The sequence below is a fragment of the Stigmatopora argus genome, chromosome 10 (genome assembly GCF_051989625.1).
Source record: "Stigmatopora argus isolate UIUO_Sarg chromosome 10, RoL_Sarg_1.0, whole genome shotgun sequence".
Taxonomy (NCBI): domain Eukaryota; kingdom Metazoa; phylum Chordata; class Actinopteri; order Syngnathiformes; family Syngnathidae; genus Stigmatopora; species Stigmatopora argus.
In genome coordinates this window covers 13,667,501-13,682,500 of record NC_135396.1, presented here as the reverse complement: position 1 = coordinate 13,682,500, position 15,000 = coordinate 13,667,501, and the positions used below count along the sequence as shown (strand labels likewise).

The 15,000-nt window shown below is 39.0% G+C and overlaps 1 protein-coding gene across 2 annotated transcripts in view; it reads right to left on the bottom strand.

Moving 5' to 3' along the window:
• Window positions 1-15,000, bottom strand: part of agfg1a (ArfGAP with FG repeats 1a) — a 22,431-nt gene that overhangs the window by 1,131 nt on the left and 6,300 nt on the right. The window contains exons 2-11 of one of the 2 annotated variants that reach the window (XM_077611952.1): window positions 12,249-12,342; window positions 8,737-8,852; window positions 7,160-7,325; window positions 6,369-6,525; window positions 5,936-6,070; window positions 2,507-2,675; window positions 2,356-2,435; window positions 1,613-1,720; window positions 921-1,073; window positions 717-814 (exon numbers count right to left, since the gene is read on the bottom strand). In XM_077611952.1, coding sequence (XP_077468078.1) covers window positions 717-814; window positions 921-1,073; window positions 1,613-1,720; window positions 2,356-2,435; window positions 2,507-2,675; window positions 5,936-6,070; window positions 6,369-6,525; window positions 7,160-7,325; window positions 8,737-8,852; window positions 12,249-12,342 — 1,276 coding nt within the window. The remainder of the gene's footprint in view (window positions 1-716; window positions 815-920; window positions 1,074-1,612; window positions 1,721-2,355; window positions 2,436-2,506; window positions 2,676-5,935; window positions 6,071-6,368; window positions 6,526-7,159; window positions 7,326-8,736; window positions 8,853-12,248; window positions 12,343-15,000) is intronic. The other variant, XM_077611953.1, reaches the window with a different exon arrangement.

Sequence of the window (15,000 nt, the reverse complement as noted above, 5' to 3'; positions counted from 1 at the left end):
CATCAAAAATCATATTTCTCATTGGGTAAAAATCCATCAGATTTTGTGACCCTTTTTTCTAGTGGCATTTACCAGCAAAGCATTGAACAATAAAGCTCAATATTATCAAATTTTCTAATATTTTTCAGTAGTTTCCAACTTTTTTTCAAAGTTAAGTCTTGCAACGAAATAAAAAACACAAACAGCAAATTAACTGTTACTGATATTTTAGTTTTTTTTTTACATAGCTAACACATGTCTAAACTGTACACACGTCGTTGAAAAGGAGGTGAGCAAGCTACTAAAATTTGAAAATAATTGAACGTTTTGACAACGTGCAAAATGGAAACTTATGTTGCGTATCAAAATTAATTATCATGGTAAGTAAAAATGGCAACATTTTTTTTTCATGTAAATTGCTGGAAAAAAAATTGCAACATTTATTTTCGTAGTTTTGTATTTTAGTAGTTTGGTAAAGAATTGATTAGTAAACCACGGAAGATTCGTAGCATTTGGCAGTTCTGTATACATAATTAAGGGTTAACAGCCACAATTTAAACTAAAATTAATTATTAAGAGCAACCATTTTCAATTAATGTAAAAACTGTTTAGAGATCTTGGATCGGAGATATGAATTAGATATTGACAGGCAATGAAGTAGGGATAAATACCAGATTGGCCTGAATATAAGACTTGCATTAATGCAAACATAAATGTAATGCTGATGCCTCACTTACCAAAAAAGGGTTATTGGAGACCATTGGTCCAGTCATTGTGTGCCCAAAAGGAGTCACCATTGGCTTTCCCTGACCAAAGCCTGGAAATCCTCCTCCACCTTTAAATACATACATATTACAGTTGTGGGTGAATTTTCTTCTCATGAACCAACCTCAACATTGAATGCACTGACATTCTTTTTATTCGCAATCATACACACGGACCATTGAGTTGCTGGGGATACGCTGTAGGTTGTGAGTAGGGCACCTGGCCAGGAAAAGGTTGCTGAAAGGTTCCACTAAAACTAGTAGGGAAGTTGTAGGCTGCGCCATTATCGAATCCAGAAGGCATACTCATGGAGGCTGTGCCAAATGAGACTGGAACAGAACAAAACAGCAGCAGGTCAAATGGTAACTCAAATGGTGGTCAATTTCATGCTTTTGGAATCTGACAACTCACAGCCCATCAGTAACTACATCCTATTTTACACGACATGGCACAGACCCACAAATGCATGTGATTTTAAGTGCTATTGGGTTGCTGCTAGTCCGCCAGTGAAATTAATTTTAACGTTTTAAAACCCGCACATGAAGCACTGTAGACACAAGTATGATGAACATGAGCCAATGGCACCCTGCAACTTATTGTTTCAAAATCAACAATACAGTCTAAACCCAATCACACCGTAAATATAATCCAACCAGTTCGACGGGAACCTGCCCAATGTGTCAACACTGCTGCATGCGCACACTCATGAACTCATGTTCAAGTAGCACTGACACTATTTTTGTTAATGGCATAATTAATTAGAAAAAAACTAAACAAATTTTCTCCTTACCTTTAAGTAAGGCAGCTGTAGATACTCCAAACTAATAGCTGTATTAGGGAAAACACATTCACTCAACCAGTGACTAACCTGCTGCTGCCGCCGCCGCTGCCACAGGTCCAGCTTTGCTGTTCTGAAAAGGGTTGGAAGGTGCAGTTGTGACACCAGCAGCTACAAAGGGATTATTTGACTGGGGTGCTAAGGAGAGACATAGTGAGGATACAAAACAGGTCATCAGTATTGGCAGATAAAAGCATTTGTAAAGTCTTGAAAAAATGTATACCAAGATACCTTTTCAACTCAATAACTGTTTCTGGATATACAGTAATCCCTCGATTATCGCGTCTTCACTTACCGCGAATTCACTACTTTGTGATTTTTTTACGCTATTAATTATTTAAAGTTTTTTTTTTAAAGTTCATAAAAATGTGAAAATCCAAACTGAAACTGGTAAGTGGAAGCCATTCTTGCTACTAAGACTCAGCGCTGAAAAAAAACCCTACTTTTTCAATTATCACGGTCAGGTTTGGTCTACTTTAACCGCAATATTCGAGGGATTACTGTAATGAACATTGCTGAACACCAATGTCTTTTCCTGATGCCAAGTCCAAATGTGTGTAGTCTATTTTACAGAGAGAACTAAGCTCATTGGCAGTTATCCTGACACAATAAAGCAGGTTTAAAAAAATAATCTCCTTTGTTCATAGAGTTGGGACCCGATTATAGAATTTCAAAAGGCAAGTGCCTAAGATTTTCTAAAGATACACAAGCTTTCAATTGAATTTGTGTCGTAGCATAAAATTGAAAATGAACATGATTGATGATTTACTCACCCACAAAAGTTTGAGACATAGCGGGTACTAGTTGTTGTGCTTGGGTGGTTGAGGCTCCCTTTTCTGAGGATAATGAAACCCTAACAAGACCAAATATAAAAAGTGATTTTGTTGTTAAAGGGGTAACTTTGAAAGCAGAGCAATGTCTCACCCCTGTGTGCTTCTATTGTTGTTGTTGTAAACACCAGAGGAGGGTGCTGGGGGGCCAAAAACTGTATCAAGTTCAGCTAGCGCAGCATAGCGATCACCTCCTTTGGCCAATATTTGTTGATTATGAGACACTCCAGAAACTGAACTTATCCCAGAAGATACAGCACCCCCTGATAGGGAAACACAACAAAAATACAAAATAAAATAGAAACGCTCATTTTAGCACTTTAAAAATAATAATAATAATAATTTGAACAACAAATGTATTTTCATTTTCATATTCAAAACTTATGTTCTTGAAATACCTACCATATTAACCCATCCAAATTCATGTGAAATTAAAAAACAATCAGACCTTAGATTTTGGAAAAAAAGTCATCATCATCATCGTTCATCAAACAACAGATTTTTTAAATTGCTATAAGAACCAATGAAAATATATTTTTCAAAACCTTTCTGTTCAGGGTCGCAGCTAGGAACCATAGATTAAAAATAACAGACCTCACTGTTACAGTACAGTTGGTTCAGCTATAACAAAATGGACGAACATCAGCCCTGCGCCTCCACCAAATTTATTTTAGTTGTCTTTTCTTCCACTACAAACAACTATCGATAATCCAAACAATTTAGCTCGAGGAACCATGCTAGATAGGAGAGGTTTGCCTTGCACTGTTTTGCCAGAACTAAACATGTTATCCAGGTCAGCAAGAGCTGTGAATTCATCAGCAGGGACACTGGAGACAGAGTACCAGTACCGGTACTCTGTCCAGTGTCCCTGGCTGCTCCTGTAGAATTACTCTGGAAGTAAGAACTGATCCAAACTCTAAATTTGCAAAAGTGGTATACAGTGGTACCTCGTCATACGACCGTTCGTCATACGGAATGCTCGTCTTACGGGGGAAATTTCGATCGAATAATTCGCCCGTGATGCGGTCAAAGTTTCGTCATGTGACCAAGCCAGGTTGCCATGGCATTTTTTTTGGCATATCTTTCGTGTATAACAATATTTACGAGCACCGGATGAGCTATTCAGACCAGGAAACGCACAACGCGCATGCGCGGTGAAAAGAGGGCTTTCTGGGTAATGAAGTATACTCGTGCTCGCAAAAGTATCCCCGGCAGCAACTCTATCATAGGCGCCGTTCGATGGGACGCGAACACAGATGCTACAAGCTAAAAGGAGCCGCTAGCCAGCGCCCCTGTAGCTCCCATGAGAAATCCGACTCGGATCGCTGCCGCCTGTGCGACGAGGAAACAGAGTCGTCTGAACACTTATGGCTCCGCTGTCCGGCCTTAATGACCGAACGCTACCATCGCGGGTTGGGCAACTCCCTGGATGAACTTATCCGTGTTCCAGTGGCAGCCCTAGCGCTGCTGAGGGTAATCCTCAGGCGCCTGAGGTGAAAAAGAAGAAGAAGAAGAAGAAGAAGATGAGCAGCGGGGCGATCGCTGATAAGACTGCTTGCTGCTCGTTGGCAAGTGGTCGTGCGTTCTCCGATTGTGAGGACATTTGTGTGCATCATTTTCGGAATATTTTGAAGGGAATAGTACGACAGCAAACAGCCCATCGATAGCGAACGTGAGGGTGGAGTGTTTGTTCTGTTTACGAGTGCGTTGTGTGGAGGGAAAAAAAAAACGAAGCCCCTCTCCCCTCGGCGAAATCCGGCCAATTTTAGTTAGATTAAACACTTTATTTCTATTAAACCACTCGTTATTTATTACTTTGTCAATATATGGCGAATTATAAGAAATAAAACATTTTTTTTCAATCCAATATCCTGTTTCTGGTGTTTTTTTCAGAGAGTTGGAACGAATTAAATTGTTTCCCATTCATTTCAATGGGAAACTTTACCTCGAGTTACGAGTAACTTGTCATACGAGCTCAGTCCCGGAACGGATTAAGCTCGTATCTCGAGGTACCACTGTACTTGCTATTCCCACTGAAGAATTACCTGGATAAAAGAAAAAAATGTAGAGCGATAATGGGGCTTGTTTTGTGTGTGCTTGGAGAAACAAAAAAAATGACTGAGAAGACAACTAGTAATGTTGGAGAGAAGTGTGGCTTGACTGGACGATGGTGTTTTGTCTCATCCACTCAGCTACTAGATGGGCACCTTTTCTGCCCTGACGTTCAGTTGCTTGTAAAAAAGGTTTTTTTTTAATTCTGCGTTCCAGTATTGTTTTTGTTTTTTGTATTAAAGCTAACAGCTTAATCTGGCAGATCACATTCCACACTTGTTGATTCATTAGTCTTGTTTGCAGTCCATTGTGGGTTTTGACTGTTGACTTGTCTGGTATAGACTATAGAACTATAGACAATAGACTAAAGAAGAAAAAAAACGTTGGAAACAAATAACATCCGTGTTTTAAACATATGTGGTGCATACAACTGAGTCTTGAAAAAAAATCTTTACTTCCCTTTTCAAAAAGACTGAGTGACTGAGGTCACTTTTTAATGAGCAATTCATACTAAAGTTCTGCTAATTACAAAGGGTTCATAGACATTTTCTTGCAACTCCACAAAGACAGAGGGAAACTGCAAATGCTGCAACTGGAGGAAAGGACTACATGCTGCATTTGGAGGAACCCCGAATGCAGCAATTCATAGAATTAAAAAAGTGAAGGATTATGAGCAAAAGAGCAAAGTAAGGAGAAAAAGCCATTGAGTGCCATATACATGTTTCTCTGTCTTTTTCGTTGGTTAAGGCAAACAGGTGTAAGACTGTACATTGAGAATTCCAAGTTTGTTCACAAGCTTAACACCTTAACGAGGCGTCCAATGTGTTGACAAAAAACAGAAAATATGCCCGCAAATGAGACTGCACCCTATCACACGGTGCGTTTTATAGGTGTGAAAATACGGTATATCGTATTGACATGAAATTGGCGATTCGCACATACTGTACAGTTCTAAATTGGAATTCATTCCTACTGACCTCCAGAATAGTAAATCTCAAAACAAAATGCCTTCATGCATTAATTTTCTTTACTGCTTGTACACATTTCGATGTGGGTAAGCTGGAGTCTGTCACAGTGATTTTTTGAAATGTTCAAATGTATAGTGTCCTAATTACACGCATGTGCTAGAATAGTGGAGAAAGCCAAGGTGCCATACACAACCCACAGAAGCTAGGGAAAGACCATGCAAATGACATTTGAACATTTGGAAACACTAAAATCTAAGGCAGATTGGGCAACATAGGAAATTGTTTATTTTTTAAATAACGATTATTCACACAGTTGAGTGCATAACTTGAGGCCTGCTGAATCTACTAGAATATTGTGTATTACTTTATTAAAAGGTACCAACCACTATAATCTCCATGGCATGAGAAAAGCCACTTAATATTCTTATACTGTAAACGTATGAGGAATGTAACTAGGCAATATAATAAGCGTTATTTTGGGCATGAATTCAACTTTCTCTAACCTGTATTTGAGGCTCGGTATGGGGCTTGGGGTGCTGAAGGGATACCACAAATTGCCCCAGGAATGCTCCCAAATGCATCAAAATTCGCAAAGTCTGCATTCATGTTGGCGTTTTGTGATGCTGGAGGATGTGCCACTATGATGATTCACACAGGTGGACAAACACAATGAGAGAAGAAAAACATTTAAAGTAATATTGACCAGATGAGACTGAAAAATAAATAAATGAACACACACACGCAGGATTATGAAGTGAATATGGCAGAAAATCTGAGATGATATGTGATATGATGTTAAAGTGAAGCAGAATTCTAAACTGAAAATTCCGTTTTCTGTATTACTATTTTTCACCGTTTCTCAATTTCCTGTTTAGAATGTTTTACACCAATCTGGAACTATATATTGACAAAATTGCAATCATATCTGTCTCTTACTTGTGTGGTTGTTGAAATTTGCAAAGTTTGCAAAACCTGAGCTGGGGCCTGCAGTAATTTTTGGAGTGGCAGCAAAGATGTCGCCACCAAGGTCACTGAGAAGGTCAAACTTCTTATCATGCTGCTGTTGGGTTTGTCCATGGCTGATCACCGGAGACTGATAGAGAAAAAGAGACTTATTTGTAGCACTCCATTGTTTCCTCAACAGAAATTTTCAAAAGAATGTATCTAGTTTTTAGGAGGAAAAAATATATAAATATAACATAATACCACGATAAAAGTCTAATTTTAGTAGGCTGGATATAAAAGCTTAACATTTCTTACTTGTTTTTTTCCATTGGGACATTTTCATTTATTATAAGCAGGAGTAACTTTAAATAAAAATGGAATCATTTTTGAAGTGGCATATTTTTCACTGCTGCTATAAACTAAAGGTGTCCAAAAATATCTAGAGAAGGCAACCCGTATCATCACCTCCCAGGTCATTTGTGTCACAGATAATAAAACATAACATAACAAGCATACCAACGAACAAAACTGTACAAGATACGTATATGAAGAATTCCAAAACTTAACAAGAACAGTTGTTCTGAAACACAGTCTCTCAATAAATGCAGTGCAAAGCTAATTCAGATTCACTACATTACTTGTTAAATTATCAACATATATTTATATCCCATCCCTTTAGTGGATAACACTCTGACAGTTCCGTTGACAAAAACAATTATTGTACAACCATCTGTGTTCACAAATTCAACTTTGTACATGTGTTCATACGCTCGTTATCTTACTTGATTAGATGGGGTGTTCTTGCTGAGATGCAGGGTCAAAGCCGAATCGCCCAAAAGAGATTTAAGAGGCCTAACCTCTGGTGTGCTGCTGGTGCTGCTGTTTGAAGATCCAGAGATAGATGCATGGACAGATGACACTGGCTTGGTCTGGTCTGAACGTACATACCTAAAAAGAAAAGCACACAATCAAACCAACAATTATTAGCAAGGTGACAACAAATAAAAATTATAGACAAGCCTTAATTTTCCAATTTTAATCATATGATTATGTTGAGACCAAGCCCAGACTGACCATAGGGAAATTTGGGACATTTCTCAATGGCTTCCCGTCTAAATAAAAAGAAGAAAATAATCACAGGTAAACTAAATCAATGGCCTCTGCTGCGACATGAGGTAGGGTTCGATCCCAGGTCAGTCTCTACCGTGTGGAGTTTGAAAGTTCTCCCCGGGCTTGCGTGGGTGGTCTCCAGGTTCTTTGGTTTCCTCCAGCCGCCTCATCGTATCGGGGTTCATTTGCCTGACTTCGGTTGGGGCAGGCGTGGGCTCAATTCCCGATGGTAGCGGTATGAGTGTGGGTGCGAATGGTTGTCTGTTTCTCTGTGTGCCCTACACCTGACTGGCGACCAGTCTACAGTGTAGTTTGCCTTTCACCTGAACTCATCTGGGATAAGCACATGCAGCCCCCGTAACCCTTCCGAGGATGAATGAATGCTGCGATGTGCCTGCCCCAACTGAGGTAACTGGTGGTGTTTTGATTGGGAATTGGGCTCACATCATGAATCACCCACAGTTGTGGCTTGCTACCATTGTGTTGACCACAAACAGAGCCACGGATAGAACTATGTCAACTCTCACCAATTGAGTGAGACATATCTTCACAGGCCATTCTCACACCCAATGCCACATATAACTCAGCCAGGGTCTTAAAGTAAATTATAAATTAATAAGTCTTAAAATTGTTGCACCTACATTTGGTTGCTGCCTACGATTAACTGTCAGACAACTGTTTTTATTTTTATTTTTTTTAAATACACATGCAGCACAAAAATCACAAAGTTTAAATAAATGTATAGGTACATATATGCTATGTAGAAAACAACTACTAAATTATATCTGGTCTCTTACACTTTCTTTGGTAGCATCTGAATGTGTTTTAATGCTGGAACAGTATGATTGTGAGCAAAATCAGTATATTCACTAAACAGCTACTATCTGACAGAATTCACTCACATCCAGTGGCCTCAAAACAATTACCACACAGTGACCACATGAAAAGTCTGTACAGATCCCACTCCCCCAAACATTAATGTAGCAAAGAGCGGCAGACATTATGTGAATATGTTTGGGTTGGAAAGTATTATAATATACTACAGGTGGATCTATATGCTCGCGTTAATGACCACCACTGTCCACGACCAAATCATTTGGCAAACTCATGTAATCGGTGGAATAGATTTGCCATATTTTCTGTTATCAACCCAACACACCAAAATATATTAAATCGGCCCTGATCAACCAGTGCATCTTTACTGACATGGATTTAATCACATTCAGGAATTAAACTGTTAGTGTCTTACCATCTCTTTTTCTCATATTTTTCTTGAAGAAACTCCTTGAGTTTCTGTGATTCTCTGAAATCAGGTGCTGTTGAGGTTTTATCATCATGAAGGCCAAGCCAGGTCTGATGACATAACTGAAACATACACAAGAGCAAAAAAGTGATTATAAAGTTTATCTTGGTTCTTAACATTCTATTAAAGGGGGCATTAAATATGTCATCTAAAATAATAGTTAGTCTCTCAAGTGACTGCCCATTTGGTTTGAAAAAAAAAAGAAAAACGGTATAATGTTTGTAATGAATTGGACAAAGAGACTAGCATTAGCCTATTGTTACAAATTTCCAGACTAGAGGATTAGATTAATTTATTTAACTGCAAGCACAGCAGCTCCTCAGATGAAACTCATAAAATCAGTTTGTGCATTATCACCAACAACCAGACTTACAGGGCTTGAAAGAAAATTAATTTTCAGCCAGAAAATATTTTGTCTCTCCAAGTGAATTAATTGGAATTTTGGCAGCAAAAAATGAATTAATTTTACTCATAAAAGTGATAATAGAAAATTATTGCAATATATTTCAACTCTTGCTGTTAAATCTTTTGCACATTTACAACGTAAATCAGTGTTTAATTTGCTAAGTATACTAAAAAGTTTCCTTTTGCATTAACTTCATAATTAGCATTTTTGCGTCATTTACAATCAGATTCTGAAAGCCATAGTCTGCCCACTAACCATTAAATAATTCCCATACCGCATCCAAGTGGTCAGGATTGTAGTTTCAAATTTCCCAACCCAAATTAAGAAGAAAATTGCACTTTTTTGTGGATTTATAAGATTAAATCAATCCGTTCATAAAAGAAAAAAACTATGGGACTTTCTGAAGGAGGATTTGATAAAACAAGACGAGAGACAAACTGTCGATCCAGAAAACGGTGATTGATGTGTTAAAAAAAGTTGCATTTCCAAGCACTCGGGAGATTCTGTGCCTATGGTCGTCAAAAACAAGTCAAGCCACGCTGAAAAAAACAATATTTGAAGTCGGCAAAATGAAAGACGTGTCCATAAATTTGGAGCGACTGGGCTGGACCAAAATGAGTACAAATAAATTTGGTTTGGCATTAATTTTTTAGCATAAAAATACATATACTTACATAGCAAAAGCTCGACTGAAAATATATTTATAGAAATGGATCTCAATCATTATCTGCCAATTATTTATTGCCAACCCCTACTTACCTTGGGTGACCATGGCGCAGTTAGTAGCTCGAGTCATTCTCGGAATGAAAGATAAGCTGTTCAATTCCTGGGTACAACTGCCCACTGTCAAAGTGACCTTAGGCTTGACAGTAGCTGTGTCCCAATTCAGGTTCAGCCCCATACTGCATGCAGTATATGAAAGATCATCGTCCCTCTTTGTTGGCCTAATGGTTAACAAACTATTAAATGTCTAACCCAGGGATGGACAAAGTATTCCACAAAGGGCCACAGTGGGTGCGGGTTTTTGTTCCAACCCATCAAGCGGACATATTTTCACCAATCTGGTGTTCTATAAGTGCAATCAGTGGGTTGCAGTCAGGTGCTTCTTGTTTCTGCAGAATCCTAATTTTTTAATCGTTGGGAACAAAAACCTCCCCTCACAGCGAGGCTTGAGGACCGGTTTGCCCAACACTAGACTCTAACCATTGGTATATTTCCTGACTTCATCATTCAAAAATGAAATACATTGTCTTTTAGATAAAAATTAAATGTGATAAAATAAACTCAAGAAACCTCTGCACTGTACTATTTACTTCTTTTTTTAAGATAACCTCACTAAGCAGTGACAGGCAGGTTTTGACTTACTTTTTAGATTTCAGTTTAATATGGCATAGAGAGTTCAAATAAGGAAAAACCCCTTTTACCCCTTTCTCCATGATGGCGCCGTTTAAGCGGCAGCCAGTGGCAGTAGCTCTGTCCACTTATGTTTTTCGTGTTTTACAGCATGTTTTACATGAAAAATTAGAGGGAACATTGACATGCACCTGCTTGTGGCAGGTGTGATACTGGTGTGCCCATAGCGAGCAATGATGATGTCGTGACCGGATGATTCGCCTAAAGACGTTTCGCCGACGGACGTTTGACAGACGGACAGGTCTCCGAATGAACGTTCGTTCAAACAGCGTTTAATGATTAAATACAAATACTAGTATTTGTATTTAATCATTAAACGCTGTTTTCAGCTGGATTTGACCGAATTTGAGAGACACATCGAGACGACATCATCGCGACATTTTACCGAGGAATTCACTTCCCTGGGCTCGGTTCTAATGTCCAAAGAGCTCCAGTATTTGTATTTAATCATTAAACGCTGTTTTGAGCTGGATTTGACCGAATTTGAGAGCATTTTGAGCCGTTTGGCGAATGGACGTATATAGACGTTTTTTTGCCTCCATCGCAATATCATCACGACATTTTACCAAGGAATTCACTTCCCTGGGCTCGGTTCCAATGTCCGAAGAGCTGCAGTATTTGTATTTCATCATTAAATGCTGTTTTAGGATGGATTTGACCCGATTGCTGTCATTTTACGGCTCGGTTCTGCTACATCTGCCCGCCCAAGAGTGCTTATTCCCGGGCTGCCATTGATGGTAGACTAACATTGATTTTTACTATAATTTGGACAACACCGGCGGCGGGCCGGATTAAAAATCCTAACGGGCCGTATATGGCCCGCGGGCCGAGGTTGAAAGACTTGTACACACAGGATCCGGGGGCGGGGCGAGCGCGCGAATCCCGTTTCGGCGAAACCTCCGTTCGGCCGAATGAACGTTCGGCGGAACGTCCATTCGGCGACCTGCCCGTCTGTCAAACGTCCGTCGGCGAAACGTCTTTAGGCGAATCATCCGAGTACCGATGATGTCGCTCACACTGGTACTCAGTGCGCTCAGGGAGGTTGACTTTCTGCTCAGACCAACGAAAAATTAGAGGGAACATTGGTGCAGACGGATATCTGCAGAAACTCAAGTGTTGTCATAATAATGGAACATTTGAAAACATTAATCAATCAATCTATCAATAAATAATGGAACACTTCCTAGTTGTTAGAGACTTTGAATGTACCGTAGGTGGCAAGGTGATCATGATGCATCATGCCGCAGAGCACAACTAATTTCTTAATAAATGATTCTCCATTGTAAAAGCTGCAGGGTAAAAATGAAGAGGAAAAAGTAGAGGAAAATGTTCCCAAAAGTATGTTATGCCAATTCATTTTATAATCTAATGCATTTCATCAACATGCTGTGATGGTATCTCAAGCCTGACTTTTGACTGTTTCAATGAGAAGGACAATGACGGCTATTTGAAAAATGTTGTTTAAAATAAGGTTGACTGATTGATAAACATTTTTTTCTTGAGTAAAAAAGTGTTTAGCCTAGGGGTATACACAGATCAATGTGAGCCATTATTAAAGGAATTGTTTTTATTGTCCATGAAAGTGAAAATAAAAGCTATTTTAAAGCAATCTATTTCTAAACTGAGACCAAAAGCCTACCTCATTCCCATGTGTCTGTAGAAATTCTATTTCCTGATGTGAGAATGTTGTCATAGAGATCGACTTGACTCTGTGAGGTGGATTCAGTCCTCGTCTGTGAAAGAAAATTAGCAGGCATCAATTTTAATGAAATACTGTGTATTTTTTCTAGAACGGGATGAAAGAGAAAAGTAGAACAAAGTGGTTTCAAAATTAATGCTGGAGGCATTGTACCTAGATTAAGTATGGTAAACTAACAAAATAATATTAATGCACTAATGAGATGGACTTCATTGAGTAGCCTACTTACAGTCTGTCAGATGCTTGGGTCCCTGACTAAAAAAGTCTTATCAGAGGGCTGCCAGAATGTACCAACAGAGACAACAATTGGCCATTTCTAATGACACCGCAGTTGCAAGCCCAGTTTGTAGAGAAACGACTCGGTCATTGGATTTGGAGTATTTTGTGAAACGTGAAACTTAAGCGTGTTATCTTAGGTGTCCAAGTTTATTTAGGTTAGAACTTTATTTCATCCCGTATTCGGGAAATTTCTTGGTTGCAATATCAAGACAGACACAAGACACACAAGACATTGTAGACCTAGGTAAAAAAACTGGAGCCACACACAGGAGGTTCACAAGGTGGGGACCTTCTACAGACTGAGACTGAGGTTACCGCACAGTCCCTCAGTAGTCTGGAGGTTTTAAAGATCATCTTCCTTGCCTAGATCCTCCTAAGCTGCCCTATCACCTAATCAGCAGTAGCGGAAAGGCCGGTGGGGGGCTTCAAAGCACACAAGCAGCCCAGCAAGCACCGGCAGCTCCTCCATCTGACCGGGGAGAGATCTCTAACTCCCACAACAATGATGGAATGCTCGGTCTGGAGCGTTGCCTCGTCTCCCGGCACTATCGTCCACTTTATGTATGTATATTGTCTGCCAACTATATTTTTCTTTTTATGTGCCTTTATAGGTTATTATTTGCGCATTTATATATGCTAAAAAACATTTTTGTAGTGTACATAGGTGGGTTGTGGGGTTTAGCATTTTTTTTAATTTTTTTTTATTTTGGAGCCCCCAAGATTTCATTCATACATAAACACAAAACACAAAAAAATTACTATCTATTTAAGACTTTTATAAATAAATTTTACATAATTACAAATAAAACAATTTAACTTCCTACTACTGGGTTTTAACCATACATCTTTGCATTGGCAGACCATTACCTTTCCACTGCACAACCCTTTCACTCCAATGCTTCAAGGGCAAAACTGAAAAACACATTAATAGGGATGTTCTGAAACTGACTTTTACCGATCAAATCTGGATTTTTTCAAGATATGCTTTGCCCAAACCATTCCAATGCCGAACGATGCCCAAATTTTTAGATTAGTGAAAATAATGCACAATATTATGTAACCAGTAATGGAGAAAACCCCAATAATTGTATTCAAATCAAGAAATACTAAGTTTATCCCATAGTGATCTGTTATTGTCATTAGTTTCTAAAGACACGTAGGCCCACTCAGCGGACATGTCTAGAGGTTTGATTTATAGCAGCCGAAAAGCACATCAGTCCTGAAAAGAGATGCATCTCCTGGACTGGATCCAATCTTCTAACCAAATGCGATACTGTCCAATACTCCCAAATCGTCATAATGGAAGCAATACCGAATATCGGACTACACACTAAAAGCAGGAAGGGAAAATATATCTCATTTGCATACAGCTAGAGAATGACAGAACCTTAGAAATTAACAAAAAGTAAGGATCTGCAACGCCCACCTCCTCAGTTCAAAGTGCACTGAATCATTTATCCTCACAAGGGACACGGGAGGTGCTGGAGTCTATCCCAGCTGACTTCGGGGACGAAGCAGGGGACACCCTGACTTGATGGCCAGCCAATCACAGGGCACAGGGAGACTGACAACCATTCACACTCACAGTCATACCTAGGGGCAATTTAGAGGGTCCAACCAGCCTACGATGCATGTTTTTAGAATGTGGGTGGAAACCGCAGTACCCGGAGAAAACTCACACAGGTCCGGGCAGAATATGCAAACTTCACACAGGAGGACTGACGCAAAAAAAGATTAGCAAGAAGAAATATTTGAATGAATGTAAATCTTAGAAAAAACTAACACTCCAAGAGGGGTTACTGTCAAATACCAAACTCGAGAAAAAAATATTGGGAGTTCCTCAAGGGAAGCCTCCACCTTCACAAGGAATGTGTTTACATAATGCATAATGATTTCCAGCTCAACCTACTAACAAAACACAATCACTGGGAGTGAGGGGTGGACAAGCTGTACATAGAAGAATAAGTTAGTGGTACTATCGACAGTCTTTTAACATGTAAACAATGTTACCTAAAATGGGTCGATTAATAAAACATAAGTAGGAAAGGGTAGGGGAGAAAAATCGAATAAGTCAGTGAGCTCGGCCACAGAAAGAAAAAAAAAGGCTGACACACAATCTCTGCCCTGAGGTTCAAAGATCATCTATGAAAGAACAGATGTTCTTATGTTGCTTAAAAACAGAACATTTTTTTTAAATTAATGAGCCCAGAAATCAAAATAAATGTTAATGGCTATTGAAAAAATAAAATAAAAGCTCTGACTGAGTCTGTTGCATACTTTCCAAGTTTAATTAACCGTGAACAATGTTTTTGATTCTTTAGTCATGTGTTGCCATATATCCAGCAAACCTTAATTTCCAGCACACTTTTCAAATCATATAAAATGCAATAAAACATGCCTTACAAAAGTCAAA